Source organism: Amyelois transitella, chromosome 17 (genome assembly GCF_032362555.1).
Source record: "Amyelois transitella isolate CPQ chromosome 17, ilAmyTran1.1, whole genome shotgun sequence".
NCBI lineage: Eukaryota > Metazoa > Arthropoda > Insecta > Lepidoptera > Pyralidae > Amyelois > Amyelois transitella.
Window position 1 is genome coordinate 1,354,429 of NC_083520.1, and position 22,156 is coordinate 1,376,584.

General features: G+C 36.9%; 2 protein-coding genes across 8 annotated transcripts; both read right to left on the reverse strand.

Annotated features, from left to right (window-relative positions):
• Positions 1 to 41: 41 nt before the first annotated feature.
• LOC106134629 (phosphoglucomutase) lies at positions 42 to 9,368 on the reverse strand. Its single transcript, XM_060949028.1, has 10 exons — positions 8,977 to 9,368; positions 8,693 to 8,774; positions 7,787 to 7,986; positions 6,633 to 6,789; positions 5,822 to 6,010; positions 4,770 to 4,970; positions 3,466 to 3,673; positions 1,980 to 2,163; positions 1,228 to 1,307; positions 42 to 814 (listed from the first exon to the last, which is right to left on the reverse strand). Exons 1-10 carry the CDS (start codon positions 9,214 to 9,216, stop codon positions 676 to 678), a joined length of 1,680 nt encoding a protein of 559 aa, XP_060805011.1. The 5' UTR covers positions 9,217 to 9,368; the 3' UTR covers positions 42 to 675.
• Positions 9,369 to 9,796: 428 nt separating this feature from the next.
• LOC106134365 (fatty-acid amide hydrolase 2) lies at positions 9,797 to 21,985 on the reverse strand. 7 transcript variants are annotated; one of them, XM_060948815.1, is made up of 12 exons: positions 21,837 to 21,985; positions 19,676 to 19,938; positions 18,917 to 19,043; positions 17,321 to 17,492; positions 15,583 to 15,707; positions 14,923 to 15,012; positions 14,219 to 14,367; positions 13,122 to 13,204; positions 12,507 to 12,690; positions 11,537 to 11,662; positions 11,130 to 11,267; positions 9,797 to 10,231 (listed from the first exon to the last, which is right to left on the reverse strand). In XM_060948815.1, exons 2-12 carry the CDS (start codon positions 19,901 to 19,903, stop codon positions 10,088 to 10,090), a joined length of 1,566 nt encoding a protein of 521 aa, XP_060804798.1. In that variant the 5' UTR covers positions 19,904 to 19,938; positions 21,837 to 21,985; the 3' UTR covers positions 9,797 to 10,087. The 7 variants fall into 7 exon arrangements, with proteins under 7 accessions (XP_060804798.1, XP_060804795.1, XP_060804796.1 ...); XM_060948812.1 differs by having other exon boundaries at positions 19,676 to 20,055; XM_060948813.1 differs by having other exon boundaries at positions 19,676 to 20,055; positions 21,828 to 21,951.
• Positions 21,986 to 22,156: the final 171 nt, after the last annotated feature.

Below are 22,156 nucleotides of genomic sequence, written 5' to 3' on the forward strand. Positions count from 1 at the left end.
CATTAACAACGCTTAAAAATATAAAAAAAAAGAAAACTGTATTGACCTTCACATTTTTAATGAAAGAATTAAAACAAAAAATTCCAAACGCTTTTTATAGCGGCTTCTTTTTCGCAATGGCAATATTTTTGCCTCTAAACCAAAGGGTACGGGTTCGATCTCCGGGTTAGAAAATAATTGAAAATTACCTTTTTCTGATTGGTCTAATATCTAAATGTAATTATTATGTAATAACGTCGAGTAAGTAAACCAAAAATTACATTAAGGCTTACTTAATCCGTGTAAATAATTGCTACAAAATTTATTTTTAAAATGGCAATTCATCATTATTAGTAAATATATAAAATATAATATCTGAGGTATCCTAATTTTGAACTCTTTACTCTTAATATAGGAAGAAAATTATGATTATTTCACCTTAAAACTAAGAAATACCTCACACACGCGACAGGCACAATGTTTTCATAGAAATTGTTTAATTTTTTAAAACATGGTTTTTACAAAATGCAGATAGTTAATATGTTGGATTAAATAAATTAAAAGGAATAAAAAAACAAAACATTGCATAGGTATAAAACCACACATTCTCTATTATGTGACCGTAAAAAGCTACTATAAAGGAGATAAACAAAAACATCTATTGCAATAAAAAAATTTCAAAATAAATTACAACATTTACGTGATAACAGTAGGTGCGTCGCGGCCGGTATATTTCTTCAGTTGGGATATTTGTAAAGCAACGTCGATCAAGGGACGCAGCATGACTTGAGCGTCACCCATAACGTTGGTCGCCTCGTACGAATCTATGTATAATCTGAAAGGAATTACATTATTAAATTTTTTCAATTGTATACCTCTTATCGATGCCGTGAACCACACGAAACACACACACAAAAAAAAAGAAGAAGACCACAGTCTCGTTCCCATGGATGTCGTAAAAGGCGACTAAGGGATAGGCTTATAAACTTGGGATTCTTGTGGCATTTACATCCAAAAAGTTTAAATAAATAAATAAATTCTTCTTGTAGGCAATCGGTTAGCAACCAACCTAACGTGGCCTTTCAGTCTCTTCAAGACTGTTGGCTCTGTCTACCCCGCAAGGGATACAGACCTAATTACCTGTATGTATGTAAGAAATTTAACCCATACAGCTGAACATGGCCTTTCAGTCCCTTCAAGACCGTTGGCTCTGTCTACCCCGCAAGGGATACAGACGTACAGACATACCTGACAGTAGCACCAGAGCTTCCAGTGCCACTCAAACGCAACACGATCCTGGATCCATCCTCGAAAATTATGCGCAGGCCCTGAAAATAATGAAGAATTTATTATTACAGATTTTTTTAAATGCTTAAATTTGGATATTCTATTAAAAGGCGACTAAGGGATAGGCTAATTAATTTACTTAATTACATTAATCAATCTCGTTCTTCAAACTGAGTCATCAATCTCTTTCTAAATCTCATATATCAGTTTGAAAAATGAATTCAATCTTAGTCATTAATTTCATTTATTAAACTGAATCATCAATTTCATTCTTCAAACTAATCCAACAATCAACCTCATTCATCAACTTTATTCTTCATTTATCAATCGCATTCATCATTCCCATTCATCAGCCTTACTTATCACCTTTATTCTTCACCATTAATATTTATTCTTTAACTTCTTTATTCATTTACGTCATTTTTCTGCTTCATTGACCAACCTCATTTATTTCTCATTTTCCATTCATTCGTGGACCTACGTAATGCATGAATCTCATTCATTAAAGTGAGTTCAAACTTAATCATCAAACTTGGTCATAAATCTTAGTCATCAATCTTAGTCATCAATCTTAGTCATCAATCTTAGTCATCAATCTTAGTCATCAGTCTTAGTCATCAATCTTAGTCATCAATCTTAGTCATCAATCTTTGTCATCAGTCTTAGTCATCAATATTAGTCGTCAATCTTATTCATCATGCCACGACTCCCACCTGTCTCATAGCCACACTCCGGTCAATGGGGTCCATATAAGAGAAGTTGTCCGCCAGTTTCACCACATAGGTCTTGTCTCCGCTGGAGTGGGAGGATCCCACGAACCCTGGATGAGTGATGTTCTCCTCCAGGACTCTCATCATCTCGTTGCATGGATCGCTTGCGCATTCCTCGTAGTCGTACCTGATGATGAAATCGATTCAAGTTTAGAACAAACTTTGCCTATGTTATTGCCAAATGGGAGAGGTCCTGGTGACATAGACTGTAAATAAAAAATAGACACATTCCAATTTCAAATTTTCCCCCCATATTTTTTTGAAAGCTAGTAATTTTTTTGATGAATTAAGCCGTAGAATCCGACTAGCGAGAGCAACCCTTTCTAAACTAAAAATGGTGTTTAATTAAATCCAAGAGTCTAACTCAATCTACAATTCTACATTCAAGAATGTACAACGAATGCGTTCTTCCAATAATGACAGTCTTTTCAAGACTGTTGACTCTGTCTACTCCGCAAGGGATATAGATGTGACTATATGTATATTAACTCCTCCTGCACCTTAGCATCTCTCTTCTACTTTACCCTGGCTTTTGTTCCAGTTGTATCCTCACACTCTGGAGAGGAGCCCGGGGTATGCCTTTGACCATGGATCCTGGATTGGACGAGTCAGGTTTTTACACGAAGCGACTCCTTCTGCATCTTAGCAACACTCTTATCAACTCTTTTATCAATTACTAGCTGTGCCCGCGACTCCGTCCGCGTGGAATAGTTATTTTGGACATCATTGAAGCCCTCAAGGGTGAATAATTTTCCCCGTTTTTTTTTTCACATTTTCCATTATTTCTTCGCTCCTAATAGTTGCAGCGTAATGTAATACAGCCTAAAGCCTTCCTCAATAAATGGTCTATTCAACACAAAAATAATTTTTCAATTCCTTTTGTGTTGAATAGATTTTTCTGTAGAATTTCCTGAGATTAACGCGTTCAAACAAACAAACAAACTCTTCAGCTTTATAATATTAGTATAGATACATACATGCCTCTTTCCCGGAGGGGTAGGCAGAGACTACCTCTTTCCACTTGCCACGATCTCTGCACACTTCCTTCGCTTCATCCACATTCATAACTCTCTTCATGCAAGCTCGGCGGTAGTCTTTAAGTTACAGTAATTTATATTTAAGTCTTCTTTGAGACAGTAAACTCTGTCTACACCTGAGATTAGTTCTGCCGTGGTATAACTAAAATGCCGTTATCTGACATCAGGATTTACACCTTTTTTAACCTGTAAAATAAGAAAAAAACATCTCTTTCGATCTGTAGGTATATACGACTTTTTCGTACCTTTAAGTCTAATAAATAGACTTAACTCATTATTGAATGGCATCAGTTTAAATTTTTACCGCAGTTTTTGACGTTTTACTTAAAACAAGGATTTGGCAGATAACGGCATTTTAGTTATACCTACCAGGGCAGAGTTATAGATTTTACCTGGTAAAGTAGTTCCTCCCGAACTCGGCCCAGTGCGCCCTCAGGACGTCCTCGACCGACTGCCCCGATGCAGCGATGACTGAGAGCCAAGCTAGAGCCGCCCAAAGCCCGTCCTTCTCCCGCACGTGGTCGGAGCCGGTGCCGAAACTCTCCTCGCCGCAGAGAGAGAGTCGGCCCGCGTCCATTAGGTTGCCGAAGTATTTCCAACCTGATATCATATTTCAATTTCAGTTTCAGTTTCGGTTTCGGTTACGGTTACGGTTACGGTTACAGTTTCAGTTTCAGTTTCAGTTTCAGTTTCAGTTTCAGTTTCAGTTTCAGTTTCAGTTTCAGTTTCAGTTTCAGTTTCAGTTTCAGTTTCAGTTTCAGTTTCAGTTTCAGTTTCAGTTTCAGTTTCAGTTTCAGTTTCAATTTCAATTTCAATTTCAATTTCAATTTCAATTTCAATTTCAATTTCAATTTCAATTTCAATTTCAATTTCAATTTCAATTCATTCAATTTCATATCATAAAGTACATCAGTTGAATTACAGTTACTGCTTGTAAATAGGTACAATATGAACCCTGTGGGGCATCGCAATTATAAAATAATACGGAACGGTACATAATAAAAAAATGTCGTATTATATTTGCAATATTCATAATAAAAAATCTGGGATACTGGAGGTCCCGGGTACGATTCCCGTCCCGACCAGGGCATGATGAGAAACTAACTTTTTCAAACTGACCTGGGTGGTGGATGTTTAATTATTTTATTATAAAATATAGTATCGTTGAGTTAGTATCTCGTAACACAAGTCTCGCACTTACTTCGAGGCTAACTCAATCTGTATAATTTGTCCCGTATATAAATCAAATCAAATCATCTCTATTGTGGTACACATGTTTTACATAGATCTTAAATATATAATAATAAATGTTTTAATGTGTCCTATTCTTAACATAACGTACAATATAGGCATAGCTGTTATTGTGGATCTAATTCATAATAATATATTTATTTACATACATACAAACATATGGTCACGTCTATATCCCTTGCGGGGTAGACAGAGCCAACAGTCTTGAAAACAGTGAATGGCCACGTTCAGCTATTTGGCTCAACGATAGAATTGAGATTCAACTAGGGACAGGTTGCTAGCCCATCGCCTAAAAAAGAATCCCAAGTTTGTAAGCCTATCCCTTAATCGCCTTTTACGACATCCATGGGAAAGAGATGGAGTGGTCCTATTCTTTTATCTATTGGTGCCGGGAACCACACGGCACATATATTATATATTTATTTATAAACAAATATCTACTCACCAGTGGGCACTTCAAACATCTCCTTTCCACTTTTCTCTGCAACTCTGTCCACGGCGGCGGCGGTGGGCATGCTGCGGGCGTAGCCCTGGACCCCCGTCTTCTGGAAGTACGGGATATGCTGCAGATTGTTGGCCAGGACGGCCAGGGAATCCGACGGGGTCACGAAGAATGCCCCTCGTCCGATTATCATGTTGCGATCGCCTGAAAAAATAATATACGAGCGCAAATCTCAGGAACTACGGGTTTTTTGGCAAAATACAGAGCACCTTAATTGTATTGACATCTTTGTATTTACCTGTATTTACAAATAAATTATTTTGATTTGATTTGATTTGAATTGAAAAATTCTTTTTTGTGTTGAATAAGTAGACCATTTATCGAGTAAGGCTTTAAGCTATATAACATCATGCTGCAACTATAAGGAGCGAAGAAATAATGGAAAATGTGAAAAAACGGGGTAAATTATTCACCCGTGAGGGCTTCAATGATGTCCAAAATACGAGGGTCAAACTGAAAGTTTTTAGAAAATCAAAAACCTGAGAATTCTACTTTAATATTAGTTTTATTAGGTATATCTTTTGAAAATAGTGTCCCTTTACGTAAATACGTACACATACGTAGATCACGCCTCGTTCATCACGGAGGGGTAGGCAGAGACCACGTCTTTCAACTTGCCACCATCCCTGCATACTTCTTTCGCTTCATCCAGATTCATAACTCTCTTTATGCAAGCTCGTCGTCTTGATTAATATAAAATAATATTTATTCCAGTTTTTTTATTTTTCAACAAAAAATAATAATTTTAGTTGGCGCCGTGTGGTTCCCGGTACAAATGTAAAAAAAAAAGAATAGGACCACTCCATCACTTTACCTTGGATTCCATTCGTAATAGGCTCCTAAAATTTGGAATTCTTCTAATAGGCGATGTGCTAGCAACTTGTCACTATATGAATCACAATTCCATCATTTAGCCACACAGCCTATTCAAGACCGTCACCCCGTCTACCCCGCAAGGGATTTAGACGTGACCAATATTATATGTAACAGCTTACCATCCCCATCGAAAGCGGCTCCAAAATCGTAATCGCCATTCTTGACCGCGGCCACCAAGTCGGCCGCATAGGTCAAGTTCGGGTCAGGATGGGCGCCGCCAAAGTCGTCAAGCGGTACAGTTCTTCTGACGTTGTTCTCCGAAGCGCCAAGTTCGTCAACGAATATGCGTTTCACGTACGGACCCGTTACTGTTGAAACAAAGATATTATTAACAAAATTGATCTGAACCTATCATAGCAGATGAATGTGTCTCTTCAAGACTGTTGGCTCTGTCTACACCGCAAGGGATATAGACGTGACTATTTGTAAGTATGTATGTATGTTGGTTTCAACTATAACTGTGAGAAATGTAATTTTTTTTTAATAATAAAAACAATATTTAGTGTTGTATGGCAAGATATGGCACAATTCGATCATGATTTAAATTCAAATTATGTATTATTTAAAAATTGAAGTTATTATTATACAAAAATTTCCAATTAAATACTTTAACAGAAGTCAAAATAAATACATACATATAATCACGCCTATATCCCTTGCGGGGTAGACAGAGCCGGCAGTCTTGAAAAGACTGATTGGCCACGTTCAGCTGTTTGGCTCAATTATAGAATTGAGAGAAACTAATAAAAAAAACTCTTTTTTTTAACTCACTTTTTTTTATTTTTTCCAACCCTGATTCTTGATGATATCCAGTGAAAATACATACATACATATTATACATACATACCATACAATTCATAAAAATAAAATAAAAAGTGACCACTTATATAAATTGGATGTATTGGGGGTTCAAATATGATTACTACTCACCCCCACTCATGGAGTCAATGAGAACATTGAACGGCTTCCTCTGCTCAGAACCCTGGATGAGACTCCGGATCTTGGGGAAGTCGAATATTTCCTTCATATAGTCGACATAGTCCTGTACTGAGTCCACTATTTCAACTGTGAACTGATGGTCTTCCACCTACGAGACCAAATTACATGTGAATTTATTAAAAAAAAAATCACTTATAAAGTGTAAGTTATAAAGTATATTATGAACTTTGGTAGGTTTAGACCTACAAAAGTTCATAATATACTTTTTCATAGCAAATACATAAGGTTCTTGTAAATACATATTATCACGTCTATATCCCTTGCAAGGTAAACAAAGTCAACAGTCTTGAAAATACTGATAGGCCACGTTCAGCTGTTTGGCTTACTGATAGAATTGAGATTCATATTATAAAGTGGCAGGTTGCTAACCCGTCGCCTAAAAGAAGAATCCCAAGTTTATAAGCCTATCCCTTATCCATGGGGAGTGGTCCTATTCCTTTTTCTATTGGTGCCGGGAACCACATTTATAATGAACACACATTTATGCCATGTAGTCCCTGGTAGTTTTAGAAAAGGATACATTCAAATTCAGAGGAATGATAATGTTCTGGTCCACTGTTATTCTAGTTTAAAATTTTCTCAGCACATTAAATTAGAGTACCCGAAACCGCCGAGCTTGCATGAAGAGAGTTATGAATGTGGATGAAGCGAAGTAAGTATGCAAAGATCGTGGCAAGTGGAAAGAGGTAGTGTCTGCCTACCCCTCCGGGAAAGAGGCGTGATTTTTTATGTATGTATGTAAGTAGTTATTGGCTATACTTTACTGATATGCTTTTGACGGCCTCTGTGGCGCAGCAGTACTACGCTTGTCTGTGACACCGGAGGTCCCTGGTTCGAATCCCGGTCAAGGCATGATGAGAAAAGAACATTTTCTGATTGGCCTGGGTCTTGGATGTTTATCTATATAAGTATTTATTATAAAATATAGTATCGTTGAGTTAGTATCTCGTAACACAAGTCTCGAACTTACATCGAAGCTAACTCAATCAGTGTAATTTGTCCCGAAAAAAAAAAAATTACACAAATTAGTTATTCGCTATACTGTACTGATATGCATCAGTTCCTCAAAGCATATTTATACTTACGGTAAAACTTTGCACTCCAATCTTGTCAATCGCACATTTCAAATCGGGCACGATATTATACTTCTCAATCTTAGTGGTCAGCTCATAGATCTCATTGGTGGTGTGGTCAGGGGCCGGCCCGCCGTTGCTGCAGTTGAATTTGATGCCAAAGTCGTTGTTGATGCCGCCAGGGTTGTGGGACGCAGTGAGGACGATGCCACCTATGAAAAGTTACAAGTTATACATAGCCAGTCTTGAAAAAACTGAATGGCCATGTTCAGCTATTTGACTTAACCGTAGAATTGAGATTCAACTAGTGACAGGTTGCTAGCCCATCGCCTAAAAAAGAATCCCAAGTTTGTAAGCATATCCCTTAGTCGCCTTTTACGACATCCATGGGAAAGAGATGGAGTGGTCCTATTCTTTTTTGTATTGGTGCCGGGAGCCACACGGCACAAGAAAAAAAAAAGATACAAGTTACTAAATGTTTTTCAAATGGAATGGAAGTATTTTATGTGGCTGATATTAACCTGAGAAGCCCCACAGACTGGAGTAACATACAATCACTCATATGTTTATCACATATTTACCCCTTAATGGTATAGAGAGTCAACCGTCTTGAAAGACTGAAAGGCCACAACAGTCTGCCGGCTTAATGATGGAAATGAGATTCAGATAGTGTCAGGTTTATTATTTAAACATAACAATATTGTTTATTTATAATGAAAATTATCTATTTGTAATTAATCAAAACAGTAAAGTATAAATTTAAATCTTATAAGAATCTAGTTATAAATTGTAATCTCTACTTATTGTTACAAAAACTAAAAAACAATTGAATAATTCATATTCTTGTTTTTTAAGAATTAGTACAGCTGATAAAAACATTTTGTTACTACAATTTGATATTAATAAATGCACACTCACCAAGAGTTTTGTATTTTCTGATAAGACACGACACTGCTGGTGTTGAAAGTATGCCATTTTGACCAACAAGAAGTTTCGCTACCTATTAAAAAATATTTTTTTCAATTAACATTAACAACTTTTTAATAATTCACAAACAATATTTTATACAGTAGATATTGTTTGTGAATTATTAGTATATTATTAGTAGATCATGGTGATACACCACAAATTATGTCACTCTCAAAATGTTTCACAATAAAATTGGCATTTTTTACCATGATTATTATTAAATAGTTACTTACCCCATTTGCAGCAGTTATTTTTATAATTTTGTCAACGACTTCTTTCACAAGATACCGGCCGTCACCTCCAACTACAAGGGTAGAGCCAACTATTCCCTCTTTATTAGCATCCAAAATGCTCTGAATAAAGTTTTCAGTGTAGTTTTCTTGAAGAAAAACTTTTACTTTCTTGCGAAGACCACTCGTACCCGGCTTTTGTCCCTCATAGGGATTTGTGTTCACAGTAACAACTCCTGACATTTTTCTCGATCAAATATATGTTTGTACAACGTTGTTATCTTCGCAAGACGTTAATTAGAATGATACAATCATTAAATTTGGTGATATCGAAGTTCGGAAGGTCAGCAACGTAAGTAGGTAGGTACCTATCGAAGATCTTACCGAACTGTCAAATCAAGAAATGTCATGTCAATGTCAACCAAGGTCAATTATTGCCTGCGTTCGATGCAGTCATAAAAATTTAGAATGCATTCATAAAACTCCAATATAAATCTGAAAATAATTACGTAAGTTTATGTGTCATTTATCCCATCTCAAGCATTAATAAGGATTTTTTTAGCTAAAATACCCATAGACTTATGGTACGTTGGCCAGTTAGGATCAAATGAGGATACGGCCCTATAAAATCTATAGGTATGTATGCGAAGGTGGCACGTACACTTTGCGCCCCCCGAGTAAAAACCCGATAAAGATTAGTTTATGAAAGTTTTATGTTAATATGTACCTAACTACCAATGCTAAAAAAAAAATATTGGGTATGTACTTAACAAACTAGAAGAAAACAAATTGCATACTTATGTATTCAAAATATTTTATTGGAAGTTTAAGTTTAAAAAAAACTTAATTATCTACACAGTCATGTAAGTACTAAAGTACCTACCTATTAAAAAATATATTTTACATAATGTTGTGTGCAGCAGCATTTTTTTAACAAATTGATTACTTACGAGTACGTTACAAAGCGGCTATAAAATTTTCTATACGCAATGAAAAAACGATAAAAAAAATTGGCAAGAAAATAAAATAATGACTGATTCATTTCAGAACTTCCTTCCAGATAATAAAGAAAAGCTAACACAGAAATATAATTTATTTTTAATCTATAAGAAACTCATTCTGCTCTGCAAGCCATCACGGCTCCTCCAAACTCCTTCTCCAAATACTTAGCCACAGCAAGGCATAAACCGTCATTGTTTGGAGCCGCTACAACTTGAATACCTATTGGCATTCCTGAGCTATCCACCCCTAGAGGTACCTGCAATAGGAGTGATATTAATTAATAGGGTTTAAATTCAGATACCTACATTTAACTGTGCCGTGTGTTATAAAAAAGAATAGGACCACTCCATCTCTTTCCCATGGATGTCGTAAAAGGCGACTAAGGGATAGGCCTACAAATTTGGGATTCTTTTTTAGGCGACGCGATGCAATTAAGTCAAATAGCTGAAGGTGGCCATTCAGTTTTTCAAGACTGTTAGCCAACAGATCCTCTCAAGGTATATAGATGTCTTAACTGTTTTGGTATCATTTATATTATTAGTCTCTCTTTCTCATCTTAGACATGGTTCAAGTTGCGTACTCAGCTGGTAAGATACAGAACTTGTGAAGTCTGCTGGTTTTTTTCAAAATCCTGTCACCATTGTCGCTACGTCAAATGACAATTAAAAACCTCCACAGAGCACTGTTCAATCCAAATAATTAATTGCTTTCTAACATTCTGACAATTTCATCTCCAGGATTGAGGTTACATGTCAGAAAGATGATACCTACACGATGATATATACTGGCAACTGCATCGGAAAAGTAACTCTTGTTGAACGCAATTTGCTTTATACATACAAACATATACATATAGTCACGTCTACAGCCCTTGCGGGGTAGACAGACCCAACAATCTTGAAAAACTGATAGGCCACGTTCAGCTGTTTGGCTGGATGATAGAATTGAGATTCAAATAGTGACAGGTTGCTAGCCCATCGCCTAAAAGAAGAATCCCAAGTTTATAAGCCCAATTTGCTTTAAAACTGAACTTAATTGTTAAAAGTCTCATGTTAAATAATCTTAGCTCAATAAATTAGTTTTTAAACTGGACTTAATTGTTAAAACTCTTATTTTAAATAATCTAAGCTCAATAAAAGTCGCTTCGTACTCACTTGAGTAGCTGGACACTTCAAAAAATTGGGCAGCATGAAGAACGAAGTGTTTGTGGGGAAGAAGTAGCAGCTGTTGTGGTAAGGCGCGGAGTTAGGGCCACTGGGCAATAACAGAACACCGTTGTCTCCTAACTTTTTCTGCAACATTACAAAGGTGATTATAATAAAGTCTTCATAAGCGGTTAAACTCGAAATTCTAAGTATCAATAACGGTTGGTCGATTGTTCTCGATACCTTGCCGCTTTTTGACTTTGAAGGACAAACAAATTAATTCTTTTTTTTAAATTGAATGTGTGATACAAACATTCACGAGTATGCAGCCGTAAACGGTTACATTTTCCAATCTTTGTTTCAAACTTACTTACTTGATGTTGTTTATAAAAGATTGTTTCTGATATAATACTTACAAATAAATCCTCTTTGATGTCCTTAGTGAGATTCTGAGCCCATTTGCCGTCCATTCGTGGTCCTAATAATTGTTTTTCACCAAGTATCAACAGTGTGCTGAAGTGGTGCTCACTCATAAAGCATATCTATAAAAAGAAATGGAACACTTCAAAAGTTATTGCTGTATAAGTACACTTCCCTATGGGTGTCGTAAAAGGCGACTAAGGTATAGTTTTATAAACTTAGGATGTTTTTTTTTGCTATGGGCTAGCAACCTGTCACTATTTGAATCTCAATTCTATCATTGGGCCAAGCGGTTGTACCTAGCCTATCAGTCTTTTAAAGACTGTTGGCTTTGGCTACCCCGCAAGGGATGTATGCTTGTAAGAATTGACGGCCTCTGTGGCGCAGCGGTAAATACGCTTACCTGTGACACCGGAGGTCCCGGGTACGAATCCCGGTCAGGGCATGATGAGGAACGAACTTTCTCTGATTGGTCTGGGTCTTGGATGTTTTTCTTTATAAGTATTTATTATAAATTATGGTATCGTTGAGTTAGTATCTCGTAATACAAGTTTCGAACTTACTACGAGGCTAACTCAGTCTGTGTAGTTTGTCCCGTATATATTTATTATTATTAATTTATGAAAGTTGTAATAAGCTGACGAATTTTCAACCTAATCATAACAACCTCACCTATCAAAATGATTTAAAACAAAAGCAAAAAATATGAGTGTGAATTTACGACATGCATACTTTGCGTCTTGTTCTTGTTAACAAAACAAAACGAACTGCGTTAATATCTCTTGACAGTTGAAACCAAATAGTGACAGGTTGCTAGCCCATCGCCTAAAAATAGAATCACAAGTATGTAAGCCTGTCCCTTAGTCGCCTTTAACGACATTCATGGGAAAGAAATGGAGTGGTCCCATTCTTTTTTGTATTGGTGCCGGGAACCACACGGCTCTGGATTATTCATATGTAACTTACCTTTTTCACAAGCTCGATAAACCAATGTGGTTTCCCAGTGAAGTTGGTGTACATCAGCTCATAATCCTTCTGTTCTTGACCCAGCCAGTACCGCCATAGATCATACATGTGATTCACCGCTTCGTGGTAATACTGCTTCGGAGCGTTCGGGCTTGGCACATCCTTGTTTAACTTCGTAATCACCCTGGAGTTAAGATTTAATGCGTAATATAGATTACATACATATATATATAATCACGTCTATATCCCTTGCGGGGAAGACTGATAGGCCACGTTCAGCTGTTTCGCTTAATGATAGAATTGGGATTCAAATAGTGACAGGTTACTAGCCTGTCGCCTATAAGAAGAACCCCAAGTTTATAAGCCTCTTAGTCGCCTTTTACGAAATCCATGGGAACGAGATGGAGTGGTCCTATTCTATTTTATTGATGACGAGAACCACACGGCATACAACACACAGAATGATGATGATCTCTCTCTCTCTATTTCACGTCACTCAATCCAAGAAACGGTGATACCAATTTTTTTTTTTAACTTTCCGACTCCGAATCTCTCCGACAACAAGTAGGTATAAAATTTATTATTTCTATTTTTTAGGTGTGCATGAAAATTTACCGTTTCATCGCTTCTTTCATAGCCGGTCTTAGGATAGTAACTTTAAGGTCCTTCGTCGATTTTATGTAGTAAAAATTTATATCCTGAAACAATAATACACGTTGCTACAGAAACAAATATCGACATTTTTAGATATTTTGAAAGCTGTAGAAATAAAAAAAAAAACTATCTAACTGACTACGCAAAATCCTTGAAGAAGAAACATGTTATATTTAACCTCGGTTACTCGAGTTGCACTAAGTTTTACATGGATAATCAATTAGTTTTAATTACAATTACTTGTTTCGGTCATCAATATTCAAATGTTTTAGTCAAAATATACTTACCTAGTTGCTATTAAAATACATCTCACAGTAAGTTAGGTTTAGTTATGAGTGGTAATAAAATTGATTCTGTAATAGGGACTAGATTTTACTAAGAAAGTCAATTTTGGAGTTATCTTATTCACCAGCACCATTACTAAAGACACTATATAAAATGATTTTAATTAACTATGATCATAATGGTTCTGTGGCAACATGTCTACGACACACGTCACAGCAATAAAAAATAAAAAGAATCACGCGACGCTATCAGTCAAAAACAGCGAAAAACCTAAATCGCGCAAGCAAAGATTTCACGGGTTGGAGCATATATACGACCTCCGACACAGTATCGTCTGTCTGCGACAGACTTCGTCGAACAGTGATGACGCCGCCGCCGATGGGAACTCCCAGTGAAGACGTGAAGACCCCGGCCGCCACGGCCGCCCCATCGACCTGCCTACAGTTGTAGGCAGCGCAGATGTCATTGAAGTGTGCCAAAAGCCCTGAACAATCTATTCCGACTCCCCATTGGGAGTATGGGAAGACCCGACGACGACGTCTGCCGCGCGGTTCCCCAGGCATAACACCTAGCCTGGCGGAAGATCATCCCTTTGGTGGCGGTCGAGCCGAATCATCACTCCCGCTATATTACCTTTATACATACATACATAAAATCAGGCCTCTTTCCCGGAGGGGTAGGCAGAGACTACCTCTTTCCACTTGCCACGATCTCTGCATACTTCCTTCGCTTCATCCACATTCATAACTCTCTTCATGCAAGCTCGGCGGTACCTTTATGTCCCACTGTTTATCCAGCCCAAGCCGTGGTGCCTTCTCCCCTGTTATGACCTTGGTTAGTGGGGCCAGATCCTCCGCATGCTTCGTTATGAAACCCAGCGAAAACATGATGTCTTCATCGTCTTCTTGTTTTAAGTATACTCCTGGAATTAATGGTTTAAATTTTAATGTTTCTGTTAAATACTTATACATGATTACCTCCTAAATAACTAGTTCACTTTATGAAGTAAATTCTTTTTTAAAGGTCGGTAGGCTCCAAATGCATAAACACTCAGTTCTAAATGTAAACTAGGTACGATTAGAGTAAACTAACAAAAAAAGGGCGCCATTTCAAGTTTTCGCCAAACGCATAATATTGATAGAGCCGGCACTTTTAATGACGCAATAGAGCTAACAATGCAATAAGTATTGCTTTATAGGTAGGTATACACAGCGGACATTCTCTTGATAATACATACATATGGTCACGTCTTTATCCCTTGCGGGGTAGACAGAGCCAACTGTTTTGAAAAGAGAGCTTGCTATGCAATAAGTATTGCTTTATAGGTATACACAGCGGACATTCACTTGATAATACATACATACATATATATGGTCACGTCTATATCCCTTGCGGGGTAGACAGAGCCAACAGTTTTGAAAAGACTGAATGGCCACGCTCAGCCGACTTGATAATATTTTAGATGTGGTGTCTTTACCTTTGCAATTGGTATTGCCAGGAGTTGTATGGTGTCCGAATTGACCGCAGTACATGGCCGGCATACGAGTGGAGCCCCCGACGTCAGACGCTGAGAACGGAGATTGATAATTAAAACTTGAAAAAAAAAGACTACTTAATCAATTTTGGAACAGTGCCGTGTGGTTCCCGGCACCTATTGGTAAAGGATAGCAGATATAAAGAATAGGGCCACTCCATATCTTGCCCATGGATGTCGTAAAAGGCGACTAGGTAGATTACAAATAAGTAAAATAGGTAGAATTGCGGTTGTAATGAAAAACTGACCTTTAGGTATATAATACTAGCTGTGCCCGCGACTTCGACCGCGTGATTATTTTGGGAATCATTGAAGCCCATGAATAATTTTCCCCTTTTTTTTTACATTTTCCATTATTTCTTTGATCCTTATAGTTACAGCGTGATGTTATATAACCTAAAGACTTCCTCAATAAATGGTCTATTCAACGCGAAAGAATTTTTCAATTCGAACCAGTAGTGCCTGAGATTAGCGCGTTCAAACAAACAAACTCTTCAGCTTTATAATATTAGTATAGATATATTCAAAGACTGGATACTATAAAGAGTTTGATATAGGAAAGTCCTTATCAAATATTCAAGATCTTATAAAAAAAATACCAACAAAGGCTGATGACGCTCGCGTACGTAGCCATCAAAGCAGCTTCCGCCCCACTGGACCCGCCTGGGGTACGGCCGGTGTGGTGGGGGTTGTTGGTCCTTCCGTACACCGGATTGTTTGTTTCTTGCCTGTAAGCGTACAATACTTCAACATTCAAACACGCAAAACCACACCTGAAATTTATGTATTTGTAGATGGATACCACAGATGGATACACATGCGTTATCTATACTACCTAATACTATAAAGCTGAAGAGTTTGTTTGTTTGAACGCGCTAATCTCACGAACTACTGGTTCGAATAGTAATTTTTGTGTTGAATAAACCATTTATCGAAGACGGCTTTAGACTATATAATATCACACTGCAACTATTAAAAGCGAAGAAATAATGGAAAATGTGAAAAAAGGGGTAAATCATTCATCCTTGAGGGCTTCAATGATGCCAAAACTAACTTTTCAACGCGGACAAAGTCGCGGGCACAGCTAGTAGAAGATAACTACCTTGTGATAAACTGGAAAGGTAGAGAAATATTAATACGCGGCTTAAAACCACCTTCTAACTTTTTCTTCGAAAGGTAAGTATGTAATGTATACTAATTTTAGGCAGAACTTTAATTTCCTGGCAATTTTATACCAACCATAAATGGGATTGTATCATCCCTGAGCCAACGAAATTGGAGGAAGAGTATCTAATTATTAATGTGTTTGAAAGCAAAGCGTAATATTATGCAAATAAAAGTTTGAATTTGAATTTGAAATAGTTATCATAGCAAGTTGAAAGGTTAAGTAAATCGTTTGTTTGTAAATTTATGATTACATTCACTGCAATTTTACTGTGTAAATGGGATCGTTTGCACATTATACTGCCTCAATTTCATAGTTACCTATTACCGTTATTACGCCAACCGCAGGAAACTGAAGTGGTAAACCAATTTAGGTTACTATGATGAAGCCGTTGGATTATAATTTTAATACTGTCTATTGGCTTTGATACATATTATCACGTCTATATCCTTTGCGGGGTAGACAGAGCCAACAGTCTTGTAGAGACTGATAGGACTCGTTCAGCTGTTTGGCTTTAAGATAGAATTGAGATTCAAATAGTGACAGGTTGCTAGTCCATCGCCTAAAAGAAGAATCCCAAGTAACTGCCCGCAGTTCTGCTTAAGTCTCTCTCATTCCCGATTAAAGTTTGAATAAAGTTTGCTGAATCAGGAACTTTTCACTGTCCGTCATTGTTCGTGGTACAGACATACACATTGCACATTCACCGTTGATATTATTGTTTATTACTCGTATGTAACCAACAAATGTAATGTGATAATGAATAAAGCTTTTATCTACCACTCTTTTCCAAGTTGCCAAGTTTTGCCTCGGATTTACTATATTCGTACAAAATTTAATCTTTAATCTTTCAAACGATTTAATCATAACAACTTCTAAACGACAAACTTTTGCATCAATTAACTAGAGGCCACCCGCGAATTCGTCCGCGTGGAATCATTCCCGCAGGAACTCCGGAATAAAAGTAGTAGTAGCTTATATGTTATTCTGGGTCTTCAGCTACCTACATACCAAATTTCATCGTAATCGGTTCAGTAATTTTTGTGTGAAAGAGTAACAAACATCCATACTGACATCCTGATATACTCACAAATTTTCGCATTTATAATATTAGTATAGATAGTACGGTTAATATCTATAATGGAAAGAATCCTGAGATCATTGATAGAATCTCACCAAATCAACAACTCCGGGCAGTTAGTGCAAGCTACGGGAATGGCTCCAGCAAGCCTCAATTTCTGAACGCACACACTGTCCTCAGCAGCCACTTCGTTCCTCCTAGCCCAGAGCCCGAGAGTGTACCGCATGCCTTTCACTGATTGGCTCTCCTTCGACGTGAACGGGACTCCTAAAATGGGAAGTAAATGTTGAAAAAGTATAGTAAAGCATAATAGTAGCTCTCTTCCTAATTTTAAGACCAACCTACCTACACTTAGTTGAAATATACATACATATGGTCACGTCTATATCCCTTGCGGGGTAGACAGAGCCAACAGTCTTGAAAAGACGAATGGCCACGTTCAGCTATTTGGCTTAATGATAGAATTGAGATTCAAATAGTGACAGTTTGCTAGTCCAGCACATAAAAAAGAATACCAAGTTTGTAAGCCTATTCCTTAGTCGCCTTTTACGACATCCATGGGAAAGAGATGGAGTGGTGCTATTATTTTTTATATTGGTGCCGGGAACTACACGGCACGGCAGTTGGAATATCTTCTACTTATTTACCGCTCTTCCTCCTAGCGTAAATTCCGGTTACATCCTCACCTCTCTGGAAAGGTGCCTGCGGTGCGCCTTTGATCTCCTGGATTGGCCAAGTCGGGTTTTTACACGAAGCGACAACCGTCTGACCTACGCAACCTCTGCACGGGATCCTTACCCATATTGGGTCATGGCACTTTCGTAAACTTTCATTACTTCTTTAAAAATTACAAAACAAAAGATCTATATCTACGTATGTATTCTTAACTTTCATTACTCTTTCAAAAATTACAAACAAAACATCTATAACTACGTAAGTATTCTTTACCTACCTACCTATTTATAGAATTCAGATTTCTATAATAGGTAGATTCTATTAGTAAAACTAATGCAAAAATATGCAAGGTTTTTGAAGATGCAATGAAAAAATCGTATGAGTTTTACACAGCGACAATAGTCTGAATAGTTGCGAATGAATTAATTATAAAAAAAAAATCTATAGTATGCTAACCAAACAATGGCAAAGATTTTTGCATAACAGTAGGTCTTGGACAGTTTAACTTAGAAGAAGCAATACTCTTTCTATAAATATAATAAAATAGGTATGTCTCAAGTATAGGAGCAATTTATAAGAGCTATTAATCAAGTAATCTAGCCACAAAAATCTTGCATAAAAGTATGTTAAACATAATATTTATAAGCCCCCTAAAACTGTCTATATGTATTATGGAAATGGCATCTTACAACTGTCGTACAACTTCTTGAGCATTTCCTGTTTATGACGTTTCGACAGAGTCATTACCACACGTAGGGAGTCTCGGGAGACTACCTCCAAAATACGACTGTACCTAGTTCCTGTCGACTATACAATTAAACCATCTGTTACAAACTCCTTTCTAAACAACAACTTGAACAAACATATTGTGTTTTAAAATAAGAAAAAAAAATTTCAGTTTTTGAACGTGCATCATCTTTTCTTTTCCAGCGTAAACATTTTAATATTTTCAGCATATTTCCTAATACCATCGCATCACCAACCACCACTTTAGGGAGTCACACATCCAATCTCACCTAAAAACGGTTTTTTCTGCCATTCCTCTTCTGTCAACCCGGCTGCAACTTGACTATCTGCGTCCTTTGCTTCAGCTAAGGCAGCTTCGAATCTATCTTCTACCACGGCGTTTAAAACTTGGTTTACCTGTCGCAATATTTCTAAATTACATTAAGTACCTACCTTTTTTTACATACGAGACATATTACACAGATCGAGTTAGCCTCGCGGTAAATTCGAAACTTGTGTTACAAGATACTAACTCAACGATACTATATTTTATAATATACTTATAAGTACTTATATAGATCAACATCCAAGACCCAAGGGATAATGTCGTTAAAGGCGACTAAGGGATAGGCTTATAAAATTGCGATCCTTTTTTAGGCGATGGGCTAGCAACCTGTCACTATTTGAATCTCAATTCCATCATTAAGCCGAGCAGCTGAACGTGGCCATTCAGTATATCGGGACTGTTGGCTCTGCCTACCCCGTAAGGGATATGGACGTGACTATATGTATGTATCCAAGACCCAAGCCAATCAGAAAAAGTTCTTTTCTCATAAAGCCCTGGCCGGGATTCGAACCCGGGACCTCCGGTGTCATGTCACAGACAAGCGTACTATTGTTGCGCCAAAGAAGCAGCTTGATTTCCTTTCTTGATATTCTGAACTTTATAGTTTCGAGTGCCAACTTTATTTACTTACTCCGTTTTATTTAAAAATTGATATATTGCTCAAAATTCTAAAAAATAAGTAAATACAAAAACGTTTTATTACCTCTTTAATCCTCTCAATCACAGCTCGTACCAAGTCTTCTGACTTCAGTTCCTTCTGCCTTATCTTCTTTGCTAAAGAACATGCACTCTCCTTCAACACAGCATGTTCCTTCTTCAGTGGAGGTATGGGTTGTTTTTTCGGGTCGTAGTAAAATGAAAATAGCACTTCTATCAAATAGTCAAATATAAACTTCAAGTACATCAATAGAGTTTTTATTATACTACACATTTTTAGTATTTAGTTGGCACACTTCACTAACACGTCTGATAGCATAGGAGATAGATTCACTTTTGGTAACTATAATTATATTTACTTGTAGTTACTTGCTAGTGTGACGTTCGTTTAGTGTAGTGAGGTTTTATGCAGTGATGGTAGTGTTCCTGTGAAGCATTAGGTCTTAAGTTTGATGCGCGGTTTGGGCGAAGAAAGTGAACTTTTTGATTTATTATCTGGGTATTGGATGTTTAGTTTTATTGAGTAAGAATCCCTTAACTTACTTTGGGGCTAGTCCAATATCATTAAGTTTTATTGGTATTTTTTATTACAGAATCAGCTTCTTAGCTAGCAATTAGTTACCATAAGTGCATCTAGGTATCTCAAAAATATAGTTTATTCCCCTTTCTTCACCTAGGTGATATCACCTGGAAGCTACTATTGTGATCAGATGATTGCTTAGTAGTCTTTTTAAAAGAGTTTTAGGTTCGTTTCAAATAAATAGTCATCAAATAGATTAAACGTGGCTTATCAGTCTTTTCAAGACTGTTGGCTCTGACTACCCCGCAAGAGATATGGACGTCATTATATGTATGTATGTACGTACTTTCCTCAATTTTCTAAGTGAACTTTTAAGAACTCTGTTATTGTACCTGCGTCCTAAACATGTTATTACACATGTGTGTCTGTCTGTATTCCTATTTCCACACATCGCATGACCACTTTCCTCGGATAGTCGATTACGGAATGCAGTTTGGTGCATTAACGCTTACATCACCTTTTAACAAGTCGGCAAACTGTTAGTTAATCGTTTATGAAATTTGCAAGAAATTTATGCACCCTGATTAGCTCAAGTTACTGCAACATTTCTTTTAGACAACTTTAACTAGGTAACCCTACTAACCAGAATGGACTTTAACTACGAAACTTTTTTAATAAAGATACAATAATATATAATACTACCTTTTGCGCGGGGCTTCGCTTCCGTGTAAAATTCAGAAGAAAAGTAGCCTAACAGTAAGGTAAAAAGTGTACTTTTTATCCAGAATTTCGGCGCATTTAGTTTATGGTATCAGGTAAATTTTTTTTTATATTTTTTAGGTTATGGGCTCGGCATCTCAGCTAAACGTGGCTTCTCACTACGTCTACCCCGTAAGGGACAAAGATTGTAAACTATGATTGTAAAATTATATACTAACGTAAGTATTATCAATGAAAAATCAAATATTGCATGCATGAGGGACATACTGTTGATAGGTACTATAATGTATTAGCATTAACATGTCTACACAGTTATGCAATAAATATTTTTGAGTTTGAGTAAGGTTTGATACCAATGTGTGTTTATTTTTACGGAAATATAAATCTGACTGTAAATATGTCTTATAAGTACCTATACTATAAAATTCTCGTGTCACAATGTTCGTTCCCGTACTCCTCCGAAACGGCTTGACCGATTCTCATGAAATTTTGTGAGCAAATTGAGTACATCTGAGAATCGGCCGAGATCTATTTTTCATACCCCTAAGTGTTAAGGGTTGTCCACCCTTAACATTTTATTAACTAGAAATTACTCAAAAATTATTTATATGGAAAAACAACGTTTGCCGGGACAGCTAGTTGAGGTTTAAAATATTTTACCTGATAGGCAAGTAGTTCAATCCCAACTAATATTATTAAGTTCACCATTAATCAGGGTACCCCTTTAATCCCGGTAAAAACTATAGTTCCCATAGGATTTGTGAAAATCCTGTATTCTTTTGTACGTGGCGCTAAATTCGCGTGAATAAAGCTGCAGGTAAAATATAAGCTAGTTGTTTATGAGATCACCTTAAAAACGTACGAATAGATAAACGCAAAAAATACATTTGCTTTTTTTGGCTAAAAGAAAAAACTATTTATGCATACGTAAGTAAATAATAAAAAAATCAACATTAACTTTACAAACCGAAAAGTTTCAAAACACTAAGTACCTAAGTACAATATTTTTTAACGTTTTTACACGGAACATAAGCAAGCAATGAACACTCCAATCGACTGTGGATATAAAGTAACTATGATAAGTGTTACTTGTTAGCAACGCAATACGCAATCGTAACTCACCTTCCGTCGCAGTAGGCTAATAACGAAGCAGTAGGATTACTGCAGTTGGCAACTAATTATCTAATTAACTTATGCAAAAGGTGAGCAATAGCAAAGTTTAGCACTTAGAGCGTCGGTGTTCAAAAATTTATTGTCTTCGTCCGGGCGTTAATCCGCCCGGTTACA